At 42.2% G+C, this 19654-nt stretch overlaps 1 protein-coding gene across 1 annotated transcript in view; it reads left to right on the forward strand.

Moving 5' to 3' along the window:
* The first annotated feature begins 1273 nt into the window (after positions 1–1273).
* The window catches only part of PPM1L (protein phosphatase, Mg2+/Mn2+ dependent 1L), a 318869-nt gene continuing 300488 nt past the window's right edge, over positions 1274–19654 (forward strand). The window contains exon 1 of the mRNA XM_059064997.2: positions 1274–2797. Within this exon, the coding sequence (XP_058920980.1) occupies positions 2399–2797 (399 nt within the window). The 5' untranslated portion in view covers positions 1274–2398. The remainder of the gene's footprint in view (positions 2798–19654) is intronic.

Here is a 19654-nt window from a genome sequence, read left to right on the forward strand (position 1 = left end):
CCCGTGTCCCCTGAATTGGCAGGCGGATTCTTAACCACTGCGCCACCTGAAAAGTCCCGATCTCATTTATTTCTAAACTGCTTATTTTCTCTATTTATTAGGTGGAAAATATCAAAAAGTGCAAAGTAGAACAGGAGACCATATCTTAGTTGTCAAAAATAACACGCTGTTAACAATTCTTCACATTTCCTTCCTTTTCTATGCCTATGTATATAATTGAGATCATATTGTACATGCCATTTAAATGTCAAAGTTTTCTTTTTTTTCTGGTTAAGATGGCAATCTATGACTTTTGTAAAAACTTTCGAAGTGTAGAAAACAGATAAAAGCTCAAATCATAAAATGAAAACCACATACAGTTTATTACTGTAGTTAACCATCGTTAACATCTTGATGTATTTCCTTCCAGTGTTTTACTCCTTTTAATTTAATTAAAAAAAAAAAAAAACTTAGTCGGGATCACTCCAAAGCAGGAATGTTTGGAGAGACTGCCTCTGGCTGGGCTGGGAATCAGGCAGCCTCCATTCTCGAGTCTAGCGAACTGGAAGCTGCAGATCAGCACTCTTCTTCCTGGACAGGGGTAGCAAGAGTGAATATTTTCCTTTAAAGCTCACTTGTTTCCGTATTCTAAGCTGATTTGTACATTCTTCTCTTTTCCCCCCAGCATCTTCAAAGCCACCGACACCTATCCCATGCTTCAACAAGTTATCCTTGACGGCTTCTGGAAGCCCATTCACTTCTGCTTAACGAAAGACTCCTGCCCCCATTTCACCTTCTCCTGCGGTGACTGAGGAGGTGGTAGGAGGCCGCTAGTTCGGAGCTTCAAAGGGACCTGCAAACCTGAACAGCGGAGTCGGAGCCCTAGCCCCTCCGCAGGGTCAGGAGCGCCCGGGGGCTCCACTAGGAGGCTCCGGGTCTCTCTATGGAAGGGTTACGACCCGGGAATGCCTTCGTGCCTTTGTCCCCGCTCCAGGGAAGTGTAGCTCGCAGAGAGCTACATGAGCCCAGCCTCATCGCTCCCGAGGTTATCATCAGAGCGCACTTCCACGTGGCTCTGAATCCTCACATCCCGCTGCTCTCGGGAGGTCTTTTCTCGTCGCGAGGTTTTTAGGCCCGATGCTCGCTCTCAGCCTCTCGGGAGATTCCGGCAGGCCTCTGTCCCAGAAAACCAAGGGTCCGAGCTCTCTGCCTCGCTTTGCGAACCAGGAGAAGTGCGTCCCTTCTCGCTTGCCTTATGCCGGGCGAGGCGGGGACCGCACTACCGTGCCGCCAGCCGGAGGGGGGACGCTCACGTGCTTCCCTCTTTTTTCCAGCCGGTAGCAGTGAATCCCGCGAAACCACCGTTCAGCCTACCAGGGTCAGTATTATATTGTCCTGAGAGCTCGTACAAGAGGCAGACAAGACCATCCACTCGGGCTCGGCTGCAGAGCCGCCCCTTCCCTCCCCCCTCGGTTCGTCCGGACCGCCCGCAGTTGCAAGCGCGCCAGCCGCCGCCGATTTGCCTCGGCCTTTGACAGCTCGGCCCGAGCACCTCCGGGCCTCGAGTCCCGGCTCAAGGGGCGGGGCGAGGCGGGGCGAGCGAGAGCTGGGCGGGGCGAGCGCGAGCGGCGGCGCGAGGAGCGAGTGCCCGAGCCCAGCAGAGCCAAGCCGAGCTGAGCGGAGCGGAGCAGGGAGGTGCTGCCGAGAGGCAGGCAGAGCCCGGCCGGCCGCCTGCGGCTCCGTGCCGATCGTGCTGCGTCCCCGGGCTCCGCGTACCCTCGCCTCTGCCCAGGCTCCCGCAAAACTTTTATTCTCTGGGGTCCCCTGGGTGTCTGAAGGACTCGGAGAGCTCGGCCCGCTCTGCGCTCCCCTGCGGCGGCGACCAAGGGGACGTGCATCCCTCACCCGCGGGGCTCTAGCGCCTCGCGCCTCTTCACCTGCCGATCGCTCCCCGGAGCAGCGAGGGGGCACCCGCGGAGGCGCCGCGCGGGCGCCAGCGCCCCGGAACTCTCCCGCCTACCGCGGCAGACCCGCCCGGCGCAACTTTAACTTGATTTTTTCTCGTCCACCCCCGGCACCCGCGACTGCTGCTGCCACCGCCGGCGTCTCGGCAGCCGCCGCCTCACAAAGGGTCGTAGGGAAGGGAGGCGGCGCGGGCGGCGGGCTCAGACGTCGGTGTGCTGGGCGCGGGCCTCCGGCCTCAGAGGCCGGAAGACAAAAGGGAAACTGCCTCTGTTCCCCGTGCGGGCTCGGAGCTGCCTGCTCGTCCGTCTCCCGCCCGGCTCCGTGAGCCACCTCCCCCTAACCCTCGGCTGCTGCTCCGCCTCCCTCCCCGCGGGCTGTCCCCGCAGTGCTCCGGGACCCGGCGAGCTTTCGGGGCGCGCGTCGCTGCTGGTGGTTGGGGCTCTAGCGATAATAAATGATAGAGGATACAATGACTTTGCTGTCTCTACTGGGTCGCATCATGCGCTACTTCTTGCTGAGACCTGAGACGCTCTTCCTGCTGTGCATCAGCTTGGCGCTGTGGAGTTACTTCTTCCACACGGACGAGGTGAAGACCATCGTCAAGTCCAGCCGGGACGCCGTGAAGATGGTGAAGGGCAAGGTGGCCGAGATCATGCAGAACGACCGACTGGGAGGGCTCGATGTGCTGGAGGCCGAGTTTTCCAAGACCTGGGAGTTCAAGAGCCACAATGTGGCCGTGTATTCCATCCAGGGCCGCAGAGACCACATGGAGGACCGCTTTGAAGTTCTTACGGACCTAGCCAATAAGACGCACCCGTCCATCTTCGGGATCTTCGACGGGCACGGGGGCGAGGTAGGAGTTCTCTGGGGCTTTGTTTTGAGTGTGTGTGTGTTTGTGTATGTGTAAACAACAGGGCGTGGTGTGCATGTCGGGTAGCACCTGAGTGCGAGGGGCGTGGTGATGACCTGGTGTCGGGCTGGACAAAGCCACTAGTTCCAAATGTGGCCAAGTTGCCAGAAACACCGCGGGATCCAGACCTCTTGTACTGAGGTTCCAGTGTGGGGGAGGAAAGGTCATCCATAACCTATTTCATGCCTCATAATTTGTGAGGTTTCCCAAGGCCAGAGCCCAGCAAATGACTGTGTTAGTTTTGCTGGGAGAGTTAATGGTTTCTACAGTGAACTTTGGCCCAGGGCCTCAGCGCCCCTGTTCTGGGGTTTGAGGCCGAGCTAGGCGCAAAGAAGGAAGAAATCTTTGGTTCTCGTTAGGGCAAAGATAAAATCTGCAGAGCCCAATCAGTGAGGGCTTAGTAAGGATGAAGGAAACTCTGACTCCTTTCCAGCTCCTTCACCCTAAGGAGGAACCCAAGGGGCAGCGCTGCGCTTCTTCCCAATTCCATTAACTTTGCAAGTGCAATCCGGCCACTTGACAGCAGCGCTTCGCTGGCCGCCTGCTTTTAGCTGGATCGAGGCACGGGACCGAGATGCCTCTGGCCTTTGCAGAGGTGGCAATCCCCGCAGAGGTAGCGGTGCCCAGATTTCTCCCCTGTGCCTTGGCTGGCGTGGGACGCAGACGTCTCCCTGCTTCTAAATTCTTTTATTTGGGGTTCATGTGGGAGCAAGAGATGAGGTTAGAGGCCGGTTCAATTCCCTCTCCCGCATTTCTGCGGCACCCTAATTGCTTGTCGGGGCTCAGATTTCCTGGAGGTCGGGGCGAGATTTGGCTTTGGTCCTTGGGCATCGGCCCAGGCGAAGTGAGTGGCAAATGAGGCTCCAGAGTGGTGCTCCAAAAAGTAGCAGGCCAGCCCCCCCCATCTCTCTAAACTTGGCAGTTTGGAAGTTTCATTGCTGCATACTTTTTTTTTTTAAGCATACTTTCTTACTCCCCGCACCCCCTCTTCAACATCCCTTCTTCATCATTTCCTCCTCCCCCCGCCCCCTTCTCCCATCCAACTTTCCCCCCTCATTTCTCTTGCCGCTTCTGGTCTCTGGGTGGCCTGTAGGGGATATCATTCTCTTTCAAGCTTGTTCTCTGGCCTTTGTTTTGGGTGAACATTGAGAACGCTCTCAACTGAGTATCTTAACTGCATTCTCTCTTTGATACAAGGTCACTTTACCCAACCCTCTGATAATCTTTCCCACATACTGTATGTACCTACCTGGTAGAACCAACTTTGCCAGGAATGGCAAACTTGATTCGAAAATTTATTTGGTAGAGCTGAACTCAGTTTTTGCTATCTTCCATCCACCCTAGCCCTTTCTATATTCTGTGTTTCAAAACGAAGGTTTCTCACTGATTGTAAATTTGTAGACTTTTGTGTAGTATGGGGTTCTTTCCTTTCCCCTTGGGTAGGTGAAAGATACGAAGTTAATTGAGTGAAGGGACGCTGTGTATTTGGGTAAAAAACATATCTGAAAGATAACGTTGCCAATATAATGGCTGATTTGTTTCCTAGTCTGAGTCAGAATGTCTATATTTTCATTTTATGTGCCTCGACTGTTGTAAATCATTTAATAAAGCTTGTATTTATTATATACTTTACGTTAAAATTGTTGGCAGATGATGATCTGATTCTTGTGTTAGAAAGTACAGTTTTATTCTTAACTTAAAGGTCTGGATGTAGTATTAATGTTGTGAAACTCTGGGTTGTGCTCGTCTGGGTGTGCTGTATTGGCATGTTTTGAGCCTGCACATGTAAGTGAATGGGTATTTTAAAATTTTCTTCTAAGCTGATATTCTAAAATGTGAATATTGAAGACTCCAACAGATTTCAGGTTGAAAAATTTCCAGTTTTATCTTCTGGCAAATGTGTCATTCAGAAAAGGGACATGCGAAATGCTTTTATTTAACTAGAAATATTTTACATGTATAGGGCTTTTAGTTAAATTTTTAAATAATAAAGGAGATCATCATTGTTAGCTAAACTATGAAATGAGTTTCATTGTGCCTTATATTAAAAAGTGCTGTTTGCAAAATAATTAATATTATCAGTACCCTGAAAAACAGAACAATTGTTCTGTCTATAACATCCTACAGTGCATAGCCAGTTCATTCATTTTGGCTTTGTTTTAGGGCAAAATTAGGAGTTATAAAAAAGAGCTATTTAATTGCTATTGGGAATGTGATGACAAACAATCTTAGGTATTTCTCTCTTCCTTTTTCTTTCATTCAAAGAAAATCCGACCATCTAATTCTTGTCTTCTGTGTTGTTTAGCTTCTTTAATATTCACCAGAGGAGGGTGCCACTGTTTGATTTTGGTGTAGATGATAGTAATCACCTTTCAGAAAAGAGGAAGCTTTTTCTGAACTCTCTACATACACATATATGTTGTCTGTAGTGTGGTATGGAAGATGATGAGGAATTTAATTTTATTTCTAATAATTCAAACTAATAAGATAGGCTATTAAAAATCAGGACCCATGTACAATGGTAGTGCTTTTAGATACAGAAGGAACCTAAGCCACTTTGTATATCTATTTCATTCTGTTTTTTAGATGAGATGTTTATTGGTGGCAGGAGAAGTTGTGACCTTCCTTAGACTGCATGGCTTATTCAAGGCCTTCAGTTTGATAAGCTTTATATTAAACCAGTGGACAAATTAGTTTGCATATTTACCTAGGTAAATAGATAGCACACTAGGGATACAGAGGTGAATGAGACATGATTCCCATTCTCAGAAAGTTTCAGTGTGGTGAGAGAGATAGACCTGTATACCAGAAATTATAGTCATTGTGTGCTTAGAGTGTTATTGGAATACTGAAGAGGGTCATTTAAATCAAATTGGAAGGTGCGAGGCCCTGGGAAAGACACCTTGAAGGCATCATTCACTGCAAGGTTAAAAGTGTAGGCTTTGAATCTGTGCTCTGCCTTAAACTAGCTGTGACCTTGGCAAGTTGCTTAAGCAGCTTTATCTGGGAGTTTTTAATCTGAAAAATACGGATAATAATGCATGTGAGGTTCACTGTCATCAGTTGTATTAATACCCTATCTAGAAAAATACTTGATGGAGAGAAGGATGTAGAAGAAGCAAGCTTAGAGACCAAGAAGTCTGCAGTGTTGGGGCAACAGTATCCAAGGGAAGGAAGGAGACTCTACACATGAAAGCCACAACTTTGATCACTAGAAAGGTTAGATTAGATAATTCATTAGTATCCACGGAGCTCTCTATCACTGTTTGTTCTAACTTCCGGTGAACTGATTATTAATTTAGGATTCCAGGTATCCTAGCATTGGGGAAGTAGCATCCTGGCTTCAGATGCAAATTTTCTGATTAGTGAAAAGGAATATTCTTTATGATTAATTAATAAATTGGTATTCTGACTTGTACTTCAGCCTCTTCTGAGTTGTTAACATGAGTTAGTTCTCTTGAGTCTGTTCAACTGTGTATTTTTGACAAAGCTATGTTCAGCTGTGTATTTTTGACAGAGCTATGTCTCCAGACTTGTTATGCTGAGGACCAGACTCTGGATGGCTGTGACTTCCAGATGGATGATAGCTTAATGAGCCATGTTTTTTTTAGAGGTGCTATGGGCCAGCTTCCTTACTTGATTCCCTTGGGCCCTTGATAACATTCTAACCACCATACTATGGGTGGATGGTTGAAAGTGTGTGTGTGTGTGTGTGTGTGTGTGTGTGTCTGTGTCTGTGTCTGTCTAAAGCTATGGCAGTGACTCTTTTGCTGTATAATGAAAATTAAAATAACAGAAAGGAGGGCTTCCCTGGTGGCACAGTGGTTGAGAATCCGCCTGCCGATGCAGGGGACGCGGGTTCGTGCCCCGGTCTGGGAAGATCCCACGTGCCGCGGAGCGGCTGGGCCCGTGAGCCATGGCCGCTGAGCCTGCGCGTCCGGAGCCTGTGCTCCGCAACGGGAGGGGCCACAACAGTGAGAGGCCCGCGTACCGCAAAAAAAAAAAAAATAACAGAAAGGAAGAAAATAGCTTAGATTGTATCAACTAATGTGGAAAGGTTATTTTTAAAATTACAAAATACTGTTTATCTAAGAAAATTGTTTTTGGTACTTATCTATAATTTTTATCCACAGGCAAAATGTGTTTTTTGTTTTAAACTTTTTATTAGCTAGAAGAAATATCACTGACCGTTTGAGGCACCTTTGTCAATGTTCATGGCTGAAACTTATATAGAAGAATGATTGTTATGTGTTCTATATGCTTATGGACATTACTGTATTAAAGGTCATATATTATTGTATCATCAAATTGACACAGAACTTGGCCAGTGGTTTAAGCTTAGAGTTCCACACTTCACATCAGAGAGAAGCTATACTTCCGGTGCTTGTCAGGGGCTATAGTCTTGAGGCTTAGCACTTCTCAGAAGCTCAGAAGAAAAACTGCTTATGGAGGGTTGCCTGAAGGATATATACAGTCTAGTTGTTTAGATGAGTGGTTCTTAACTTTTCTTGAGTCATGCTTCTCTTTGAGGATGTTATGAAACTACCGACATATCCCCCAGAAAAATGGACATGAGCATCAAGTTTTGTTTATAATTTCAAAGAGAATTAGATGCCTGAAGCCTCTGGATTTTAGGTTAGTCTAGATAGAATAAAATCTGTCTCTGATAAATCTAGACCTGCAGGGAGCTGTGTACCTGGACCCCACCTTGCCCTGATTGCCTTTCTCTTCCTTCCTCTCTGTCATTTTGCATTTATTGACTTGTGTGCTGGCATTTGTTTGTGAGGATTGTTATGAGTGATGGTCTCCCAAAGCTCTCTGACAAATCAACTTTAGGGATGTCACTGAGGACTTTATTTGTTACAGTATATAATAGCCTCTTTATGAAGACCAAGGAAGAGAGAGTTCTCTAAGAGCTTTTTGTTTTTATCTTAAGGATGCTGAATCATGTAACTGATTGGATCATCCTGTGTTTGTTGGCTGCCAGAAGTGTTAGAGCCAAACCTCTGACCTACCTCTAGCAAGTGTGCAGAATTTTATTAATTTGGTACATGAACCTCACTCCCAGGACAGCTTATATTTCCTACATTTAGTTTTCCTATGTCCCATTTTTCTCTTTCTCCTCTTAGATATGTCATTTTATCTTGTGGTATATGTATTTATGTAAGTTTCATTGGCTCCCCTCTGAAATAAGATATACTACTTCCAAATAAATAAATTATGAGTGGCATAATGAATGATCTGCCTTCCAGACGTTACAACTGACATTAGTAAATGTTGGGCTCCCACATTACTGATGTACAAGAAGCCTGTAGATTTAGTGTGGACAAATGCCTTAAGGTTTAAGAGAAAATTCAGGTTATTTTGGTTTAAAATGGCACATTAACATTTCTGCCCCCAAAGGGGGAGGCACTTTCCCTTTTTAAAAAAAATAAATTTATTTATTTTTGGCTGTGTTGGGTCTTTGTTGCCATGCACGGGCTCTCTGTAGTTGAGATGAGCAGGGGCTACTCTTCACTGCAGTGCGCGGCCTTCTCATTGCAGTGGCTTCTTTTGTTTCGGAGTACGGGCTCTAGGCGCGGGCTTCAGCAGTTGTGGTGCGCAGGCTTAGTTGCTCCGTGGCATGTGGGATCTTCCTGGACCAGGGCTCGAACTCGTGTTCCCTGCGTTGGCAGGTGGATTCTTAACCACTGAGCCACCAGGGAAGCCCCACACTTTCCCTTTAATAACCCATCCCTGTCTTGTGCTTAGCAGCTGTTTGTAGGTGAATGTAGGATCCTGACTGCTGACCATGGTACATCTTCTGAACAGATTGTTTAGAAATTCAGTTTAATTAAACCAACATTTTCTGTGTAGTCTGTGGCATAACAGAGTTATGCTCTCTGTGATGCGCAAAGATGAATCAGTATACTCTCTATCCTCAGGGAGCATTCCATCTACTTGAAGAGATGAGTTTTTAAAAAATAGCAGAACTACAAGATGCAGTTGGACCACCTACAAGAAAGAGAGTGGTGGCCTGACTGAGGGAGCTTGGGGAGTCTTGGATAATTTTGAAGAGGAACTGACATTTGACTATATACTAGCATTTCAGTAGACAGAGATTGGGTGGAGGGAGGATGAAAAGATGACATCACAGGTGGAAGAAAAAGTGTGAAAATGGATCAGAGGAAGTAAAATGCAGTCACAGCTGGAAGAAAGGCAGGTAGCTCTATTTGTTTAGAGCAGGCTTTCCCCATATGCTGTAATCTAGAAGCCCACTCATTTTTCTTCCATATTTAAGTACGTTCTGTTTTATGATGTACTTCATATTGTTTTTTATTGATTTATTTTTATACATTTATTTATTTATTCACTTTTGGCTGCATTGGGTCTTCGTTGCTGCATGTAGGCTTTCTATAGTTGCGGAGAGCGGGGGCTACTCTTCGTTTCGGTGCCCGGACTTCTCATTGTGGTGGCTTCTCTTCTCATAAGTTTTTGGTACTTGAGCCATTATTGGTTACAAACTGTGACTACTTACAATGACAGGATACACAGTGACATGTGTTGGGACCCACAGTTGAGGAGCCTTAACCTGGAGTTTACGGTATACCCAGGTGAGGAGTTGGAGATGCTGCTGGAACGTTTGTCAGTACTGACACTGAAAGCCACACTGAGGAGCCTGGGCCATGTGCTGTAGATATTGGAGAACCATTGGATGTTTTTGAGCAAGGGAATGGCTTTTAAATCCATGCTTTAGTAATTCTGTTCCTCTAATCTATATAGAGGATTGATGTGAATGAACAAGATAGAAAGGGTGTGTGTGTGGGGGGTGTCAATTGGGGAAGCCTGGGCCAGAGCAGTGAAGAGGAAACCCAGGGGTGTGGGCCATTGCTGGAAAGGGGGAAGGGATGAATTGGAGACCCTCTGAAGTAGTAAGACTGCTGTGGGGGTCCCCAGTGTGACAGCATCAACGTGATAGAGGGCGGTTGATAGAAGAGCAAATTTGGGCAGTAGTGAGAATAGTGTGAGTTTGGCTGTAAATTTGTTTCCATTTTTCCCTGTATATTTAGATGTTTTTTGGGATTCATAAAATGTTTGTTGACTGTTTAGCTCCCCAATTTGTAAAACATTATTTCTGTCATACCTTATCTGAATGGATACATTTTAAAACAATGATTTAACAATTTTAAAACAAAACAATTGTATGTAATATCTGATTTATTCAAATGGAAAGGCATTTATTACTATTTTACTTTGTTAACAGGAATAATTTAGGCTTTGTTACGAGGTATAGTTTTCCCAAGACTAAAAAACAGCACTATATCTTCATATCTCTTAAATGATTTCATTTCCTTGACACTGCTTTTAAAATAAAAAATATGTATATCATTCAGTCCCAGATGAAAATGTTCCCTGGGCTCTGTTCAATTTAAATGTAAGCACATAATTCATCAGGGACTCAGATTTTTAAACAGTGATATTTTAATTTTGAACGTTAGTACATGAAGCATTTGTTTTATTCTAATTTCTACTTTAATCTTGAACTACTTCAGTAATATAGTTTTGTGGTTTAACTTTTATTACCATTTTAATAATCCTATTTAATAAATATGAAAGTAAATCTGCAGCAAATTAAACATTTAAAAATAAATTAATTTTAAAATTATAAGAGTAATATGACTACATGATAGATAGTATAGAAAAGAAAAAAAATCACTCCAAATTTCATTATCCTGTCACAGCCACTGTTACGATTTTGGTGTATTACTTGCTCGTCTTTTTTTATATGCATTTAAAATATAATTTTACATTGTTATACATATAGCTTTAAATCTTGGCTTTTTTTCACTTTGTACAATCCTGTAAACCCTTAGTTATTTTGCTCCAAAATTCTTTATTATATTTCTAACATAGTTTTTAGTGATGGAGTGATATTTTACTGAATGGATAGATAAATTACTCAATTGCTTCCTTATTGGTATACATTTAGGTTCCTCTAACTTTTTACCGTTTATAAATAACATTGTAATAAGTGTTTTTGTGCTTTTACTGTAGTTTGGATTATTTCTCCAGGGTGGATTTCCAGAAGTGGGATTTCTGGATCAGAAGAGAAGTAAAGAAACCACTGTTATTGGTAGTAATGATATTAATAATGGTTGACAATTATTGAATATGTATAATATGCCAGGTAGTGTTTAAAGTACTTTACTTACATTACCTAATTTTAATTATCATAACAATTTTTGAGGTAGGTACTGTGTTATCCACATTTTACATATGTAGAAATTAAGGCACTGAGAGGTTAAGTAATTTGCCCAAGGACTGTCCACAGTTCATAGATTGTGAAACTAGGATTTGAAACTGGGATTCAAAGTTAGAGTTATTTACCTCCAAAGCCTGTGCTATCAGTTTCTGGTTGGAGTTCTACAAATCTCATCATTTGGGCAATAAAGTGCAGATAGCATTGTTAGGTGACCCTGCCTGGTCTTCTTGTGTTAGTCAGTAAGACTTGGTGTTTCTTCTTTGACAGTTGTGTCCCCATGTCCCTGTGACACGTTGCTCTTGAAAACTCTACGCTGGAACCTTGGTAGGTAGATCTTATAATTACCTGAGAAAGTCCTGAAGTTAAAAAAATTAGAGGCAGAAGTCAGAGCAGGTGGTGACTCACACTTAAACAGCTGTTCTCAGCCACTCCCCTTCTTTGCTGGTAGAATCTCTAACCCATTACAGAGAATCCCTGACGTTTTTGCCTCTTGACTCATGAAAGGCTTGCATAGACGTTATGGTGGCATTAACATAGCCATTCTCAATAAACAATAACGATTTATATTTTATTTTAAAGTACCAAGGGCTTGACTTTAGAATAAGTATGTAGGGGTGTGTGTATATTTGCACAATTTATCTTTATACTGAGGCACGGTTCCCCCCCCTTTTTTTTGAGGGCCAAAATAATTTCCTAATACATAAATGACTGTAAATTTAAAAGAGCCAAATACTGTTGTTTCATTTGTTTATTTATTTATCTATTTATTTATTTATTATTTTTGGCTGTGTTGGGTCTTACTTGTGTCACACAGGATCTTTTGTTGTGATGCGCGGGCTTCTCCCTAGTTGTAGCGTGTGGGTTTTCTCTCTCTAGTTGAGGCACGCAGGCTCAGTAGTTGTGGCCCATGGCTTAGTTGCCCTGCGGCATGTGGGATCTTAGTTCCCCGACCAGGGATCGAACCCGAGTCCCCTGCATTGGAAGGTGGATTCTTTACCATTGGACCACCAGGGAAGTCCCTTTTCATTTGTTTATAATACTGAGTTGGTATGTTTAGTTTGAGTAGATGCTACGTCTTGTGTTTCCATTCCAGAAGACTACTTAATACTTTGTTCTGTTAGTCAAGCCCAGTCTTTAGTGATGGCTAGTTATAATCTGTTTTTAATAATAAATCTGCAAGTTAGGTATCTCTGGGACTGTAATCACTTGGAAAGGGTGCCTTTTTATAATTTCTACAAAAGTGTAAGTCACCATAGCAATAGGCTGTATTTCTGAGACTCACATTCTTTACTATACCGTCCATCATTGTTGCCCTCCTTGTTCTGCTCCTGTGTGAGCAGCTGACAGATAATCTGTGTGTCTTAGATGCTAAGCCGAAGACCAGTTATCCACTGCACATTATGCAGTAAACTTTATGACTTCCCTAGAGAAGTGAATACTTATTTGCATTTGCTTTTCAACATTGATCATTATAAATGTGAATGGGGGTTTAATGCCCTGTAGTAATAAATCTTAAATATTTGATGTGGTATTTTTAACAGGACAGTGTATATTCAGCACTACTCTTGGGCAGTAAAGTTTTAAGCCTAAAAACATTACAAAATTTTTATTCTCTTAGTTATAGAATTGCCATAGGTCAGAAACTGTTTTCTTCTGATAAGTATATACCATTTCCTTTTTAATCTAGTAAGTGCTTTCATTTCTCTTTTTAATTAAATAAATTAACTCTTAGTTAAATTAGTCACTGGACATTTTCTGGCCAATAAGCCTCTTAACTGACACTGTCAGGATTTTATGGAAATTGAAACATAGATTTCGATCATACTGTTCACCTTTTTGATCCTTAGTATAACGAGATGAATTTGCTATAAGAACTGAGTTGCACAGGTATATGATAAATATAACTGTTCCAGAATTTGGGATTAAGAAGTTTTTGCTTCTCTTTTATTTTAACACTTAGATGTTTTTCTAAATTTCTGTTTAGAAAGAAGATAAATTTTCTCTTTAGATAGGCCTGGCAGGGATCTTGAATTGTCATATAATCCAAATATAGTGCCTAAGGCTTCACAGCTACATGAATAATCTATTTTTAAAGACTTTCATCAAGGAGATTCCACATTGGTCCTGGAGAATTTTTTTCTCTATAATCCTCTCAGGAAAATCGTCTTTATATGTGAACTTACATCCCTTTGGTTTAAGCCTATTTCTTTTAGTCTGGCCTCAACAGAGATAATTTAGGATTAAGTTGTTACCATTTGTAAATCAGTAAGATTATGGTAATCAAAAATCTCCTCCCCCCATATTAAATAGGTACATCAAATTTACGGGAGAAGTACTCATCTCAGAAAAAGGAGATACAAGATAATTTCAACCGAAGACAGAATGATGTTTCCAGATAATCAATAATGCCTCCTTTTTGTAAAGAGCTAGTTTGGCAATAAAGGAAATGTCCTCTTCCAGTTTTACAGATTGACTGGTTTTGTCTTTTATGTCCATTGTCAGAGACTTAAATGCTTCAGCTGGAGTAAATTTGAGCTGCATATCTAGGTGGTGCATTATTTGAAAGTTTTTGGTTGCAAGTGACAGAATACTCAAGTGGAAGCAGCTTAAACTCTAGGGACATTTATGATCTCACATAACAAATGGCCTGGAAGTATGTGTTTCGAAGGTCGGTTAATTCAGCAGCTCAGTGACTTCAAGTCTTTATATAACTACATCCAGAGACATGAAAAAGAAACTGTACCTGTCCTGCATTCTTAAAGCCTGAGGAAAACCTTCCTAGAAACTACCCCTCACATCTCCTAGGCCAGAATTTTGTCCGTGTCTAAACCAATGGCTTGGCAATGGGAATACCATCACCATGATGATGAACTCTGACCCAACATAATTCACCCCATGTCTGGGGAGGAGCCCAGCTGCCTCTGGAGGTCATGACAGCCTAGAAAGGTGAACAAAACTAGAGTTTTGTTATCTACAAGAAAGGGAAGTGGGAATGTTTGTTGGTTGGACCCCACAGATGGGAAGGGGGTTCAGAGAAGGTAGCCTGGAACATTTCTTGTCTACACATTTGCAACCTTGTTGAAGAATGTTGCTGTAAAGTATATAACACTGACGTGGTGGTGGGGGGGTGAATTTAGAAGACTTTAGAAAAGGGTAAACCATCTTATTTTCGAATTGCCTTAGGGATGACTTTGCCTAGAAGCTGAGATATAAATTTGGTATTTTAGGGTTCCAGGAAGTCTTGAAAAACTATGAGGAGGTCGTTTCCTAAATAATTCAAGTTTTCTCTCTGTTCTCTGTAAAGACACAACAAGGAGGGACCTGGGTGTTTGGAGAGTAACAGGTGTTTTTTCTTTCTCCTAATATATGACTGTGTGTTCAGTGCAGTTAATGCTATTGATAAATGTGGAAGTATCACAGCAGGTCTTTGGTTGGTTATCCATTTCTATTTTACCATCTTTCTGTTTCAGAAAATGAATTTGGTCAAATTCAGTAGGATTTTTGTCCCTTAATTATTAAATGTCATTAAGTTTTATTATTTTGTTTAAAAATATTTGAATCTACTCCAGGCCAAGGAGAAGTTCAAAATTTTGTACGCATTTGGGAGCGGGGCATTCTGGCACTGGTCTAGGCTACAGCGAGGAGGGAGGGCATTAAAGTCTTCAGATTTTTCTGTAGGACAAATGAATGCACTTGGAATAAATTGTGTGTGTGCCTATAGAGTACTCATCCTCCTTCTCCTGCTATAGATTGATTACAATAAGGACATCTTTTTGTTTTCCTGACTGATTATTGCCAGTCGGTAGAAGTACTTACTGAGTAAACTTCCCATTTAATTTTAGTAGCTTTTCTGGTGATTCATTCACTACATTTTTTTCCCCCATAAAGATATGCAATCATAGTATCTACAAATAATGTACTTGTGTCTTCTACTTTCTAAATAGTTATACTTTTTGTTTTCGTTTCCTGCCTCAATGGACTAGTTAGAACAGAACAATGTTCTGTAATACTCATGATAGTGGGTGTTATCATGTTTTTGTATTTGAGATTATTTAAAGAGTTTGAGATGAGGGGAATGTGAAATGGCTTCAGGTTATGGACAATAGGGCTAAAGTTTCTTAACTGATATAATGAAAGATGAAAACCAATGGTAAAGTAAGAGCCAAAGAAAAAAGGATATTCCAGGGATGGTAACATAGAGAATGAACAATCACAAGAAAGGACTAGAAGTGAGTGTAGATATGATGCTGAAAACCAGAGTGCATTGATTATATGAAGCCAAGAACACTGTCTTTTCTTCTTTGGGGAAAAATTGTCATCACTAGGTCCATCTCATGAAAATGTCCTAGGAAGCATTAGTAGTCTAAACAATAGGCATAGTATGTGATGTACAAGATACTGATTCTGCAGGTTGTGGAAGACCTAGCAAGATGAGATGCACGTAGGAATCCCTCCTTCTGGTTCCAGAGGAGTGGAAGGTCTGGAGCCATCTTCCCCTGGCACCTCTGCTGGTTTTGGTGAAGGTTATCCTTTTTTTCCCCCATGAAGATTCTTGCCCTAATTTCTACTACATGTCTTGTAAGAAAACGGCAGCTGATTGTGGAAGAGTCTCATACTGAGGGGGTTAGGTCCTAAGTTGATGTAAAAAGACCAGATCATGTATAGCCAAAATCTCCCTGGAATGTTCCCTCAAATTGACTGTAAAGAACAGTGTATGTGATGTTGTACCTCTTATTCTGTAGAGCAATATGTAGTTATAAAGGTATAATATCCCAAGTAACATATAGTATAGAATAAAATGCAGTATGTGCAGGTAAAATATAGTTTTAAGGTGTTTTAAATGATATAAAAGAATATCTTGAATTTGTGTAAATTTGTAAATAGTACCATTTCACTGTACCTTCTGTAAGATAATAGAATAAGAAATTGAAGAATATTTTTGAGATTTTCAGGTGATGACAGGAACTTCTTTTAGAGAGAACATGTTATATATTTCTGTGTGATCACTTTGAGAATATTTAGTTTCTTAAAGTTTTAAAAGTACAAAGCAGAATAAACATGTGGCTTTTTGGAGTTAGGAGTAAGATTAATTTATCCTGATTATTTTGAAAGTTAATTTTAGAGAGATAATTATAATGCCATATTGAATACTTTATTTTTTTTGCGGAACGCGGGTCTCTCACTTTTGTGGCCTCTCCCTTTGCAGAGCACAGGCTCCGGATGCGCAGGCTCAGCGGCCATGGCTCACGGGCCCAGCCGCTCCACGGCATGTGGGATCTTCCCGGACCGGGGCACGAACCCGTGTCCCCTGTGTTGGCAGGTGGAATCTCAACCACGGCGCCACCAGGGAAGCCCTGAATACTTTATTTTTAATCTAAGTGCCAGCCGTATCTTTCACGCTAGATGGGAATACAGAGATGGGCACTCAGCCTGGTAATTTGTATTCATAAATACATAGAAGTAGTTTATACTTGCTATTTCTTTCTTGCCTATGGCTTGAGATCCTGGGGGATTTTATTCTCCAGCGATTTCAGAAGAGAGACCAATCAGGAACTCTGACCTTTCCCACTTTCCTGGTGTCTCTCCTGAGTGTCTGATATGGTACCTCAGGCCTAAATTCTTTTGATAAATGTCTGGTCCTGGGTTTGTCTAAGAATGAGACTTTTTTTTTTTTTTTTTTTTTTTTGCGGTATGCGGGCCTCTCACTGTTGTGGCCTCTCCCGCTGCGGAGCACAGGCTCCGGACGAGCAGGCCCAGCGGCCATGGCTCACGGGCCCAGCCGCACCGCGGCACGTGGGATCTTCCCGGACCGGGGCACGAACCCATGTCCCCTGCATCGGCAGGCGGATTCTCAACCACTGCGCCACCAGGGAAGCCCTAAGAATGAGACTTTTTGAGCAGCAAGGAATTCTTGGAAAGGAAGCTTGTATTTTAAGTATCTATGAGATCCAAACGGCTGCTGATGAAGAAATCACGCGAGTAAAGAACTGGGATCCTGACAGTGGCCAGAGAAGCTCTTTACATTTTCCTGTTAGAGCCATAGACCCTGCTCTGGTCCACAGAGCCACATAGCGATGGAAATTTTTTATCCCCAAAGGATTATGTAATGCAAGCAGTTTTAGACATGAAAGAGTACTGGCAGGCATGTATTTTGGAAATATCGCATAAGAGGGAATTCTTTGATGGAAAGGACAGCTAGTTTTTTTTTTCTCTCTCTCAAAAATAGGATAACAGTGGGAGTGCCCAAGTGATGTTTCCGCTTTACCAGAGAGAAGCCCTCATCTCCAGCCTTCATGGTGACTGTCTTTTAATGGAGATTAGGATATCCACTTTCTTCATTTTAAAAAAATTTAACATTGGTACGATATTATCTGATACACAGTCCATATTCCAATTTTGCTGATTGTCCCAACTGTCCTTTTTAAAAACAGCTTTAGATATGATTGACATACAGTAAATTGCACATATTTAATATATACAATTTGATGAATTTTATATATACCTGTGAAACCATCACCACCATCAAGATAATGAACATATCCATCACCCTCAAAAGTTTCTTCATGCCCCTTTGTAATACCTTTCTTCCAATGTCTTCCAATCCCTCCATCACTGGGCAACCATTAATATGCTTTCTGTCACTATAGAGGTAGTTTGCATTTTGTAAATGGAATTTATATAAATGGAAATATACAATATGTACTTCCTTTCTTCCTGGCTTCCCTCCCGGCTCCCCGCCCCAGCATAATCATTGACATTCATCTATGTTGTTGCATCTGTCAATAGTTAATTCATTTTTATTGCTTAGCTTTCTGTTTTATGGATATACCAACATTTGAACATCCATTCACATGATGCTGGACAGTTGAATTGATGCCAGTTTTTGCCTGTGAACATTCATGTACAAGTCTTTGTATTGACTTTTGCTTTCATTGCCCTTGGGTAAATACCTAGGAGTAGAATCGCTGGATCGTATGATAGGTGTATATTAGCTTTCATTAAAAAAAAAATGTATTTATTTATTTATTTGGCTGTGCTGGGTCTTAGTTGTGGCACGTGGGGTCTTCGTTGCAGCGTGCAGGATCTTTTTTTTTTTTTTTTTTTTAAGTTGCGGCATGCCGGATCTTTTAGATGCGGCATGCAGGATCTAGTTCCCTGACCAGGGATTGAACACGGGTCCCCTGCATTGGGAGCATGGAGTCTTTGCCACTGAACCACCAGGGAATTCCCAGTACGTGTATATTAGCTTTTTAAAAAACTGCTAAACTGCTAGTCCAAAGTGGTTGTACTATCTTATATTTTCATCCTCCGTGTATGAGAGTTCTAGTTGCTCCACATCCTTGCCAGTCTTTTAAATTTTAGTACTTTGAATAGTCATGAAGTGGTTGCTTAATGTGGTTTTAGTTTGCATTTTCGTAATGACTAGTGATGTGGAGTACCTTTTTAATGTACTTTTGGGAAGATGGTCTTCTTTTGAAAACACAGAAGAGGATGGTTATTAAATCTTGGTTTTCTTGTAAAATCTGACTTTTATTGTTGTCTCTATGTTGTGAGTGAAAAAAGAGAATCAGAAGTGAAAGGGGTAGGAGTGGTTAGACATGACTCTCTCTTACTGAGAGAGGCTAGGAGTATAGCCAAAAAATAAGAGGCGTTGAGAGGTTGCACAGGGTAACCAAGAAATCAGATGAAGCAAGGAGAGTGGATGAGAAGACCAGGGCCTGAGACCACTAAGGACAGTTTGTATTATCAGATTCTTTCATGTTCTTAAAACCACATGTTCTTGTATTCCAAAGGAAAAATCTGAAAGAGACTTCTCTTAAAAAAGTGCCTTTGAAAACAGAGACTGTAGACACTGCTTCTGCTTTCTTTCTACTTATTTATTTCCTATTATCATCTGACTCTTTTTCAAACTGGTTTTTTTGCAGGTCTCCAGAGGCCTCATAACTGCCACGTGTGATGGCTTGTTTCTAGCCCTCATCTTCATAGATTTTTCTGTAGGACCTGGCTTTCTTGACCACCTTTGTCTTCTTAAGACTCGTCTCCCCATCCTTGGTGACACACTTATGTTTTTCTTTTCCTCCTCTGACTTCTGTTAGGTTTTCACTTCCTTATGAACCTGGGTTTTGAGGACAGCTGTACTCAGTGTGCTGGTGCCACTTTGTTTCTTTGCACCAGAATCTTTGCAGCTCCCATGGATTCAGTCATCCTTTCTGAGCAGAGAGCTCTCCTTCCCATCTAGAGTCCACATCTTTGCATACTGACTTATAGTTTTCTTTCTTGGTGTCACCTCCATAACAACCTGTCTGAAACTGAATTTGCCTCCTGTGTTCATAGATTAATTTCATCTCCAGACTTGTCACTTTCTGTCATGGTGCTTTTTCTCAGTCTCCCACTCTTGAAACTACCGTGTCACCTTTGCGTCTTCCCTCTTCATTCAAGTCTGTGAGACTGTGTCATACCTCTCATCTCTGTCTCCATCTTTATAGTCATGCTGCCACCATCCTAATTCAGGCTTTTCATCACGTCCTGCTAGGATTGTGACAATGGCTTCGTAATTG

Source organism: Kogia breviceps, chromosome 5 (genome assembly GCF_026419965.1).
Source record: "Kogia breviceps isolate mKogBre1 chromosome 5, mKogBre1 haplotype 1, whole genome shotgun sequence".
In the NCBI taxonomy this organism is placed as follows: domain Eukaryota; kingdom Metazoa; phylum Chordata; class Mammalia; order Artiodactyla; family Physeteridae; genus Kogia; species Kogia breviceps.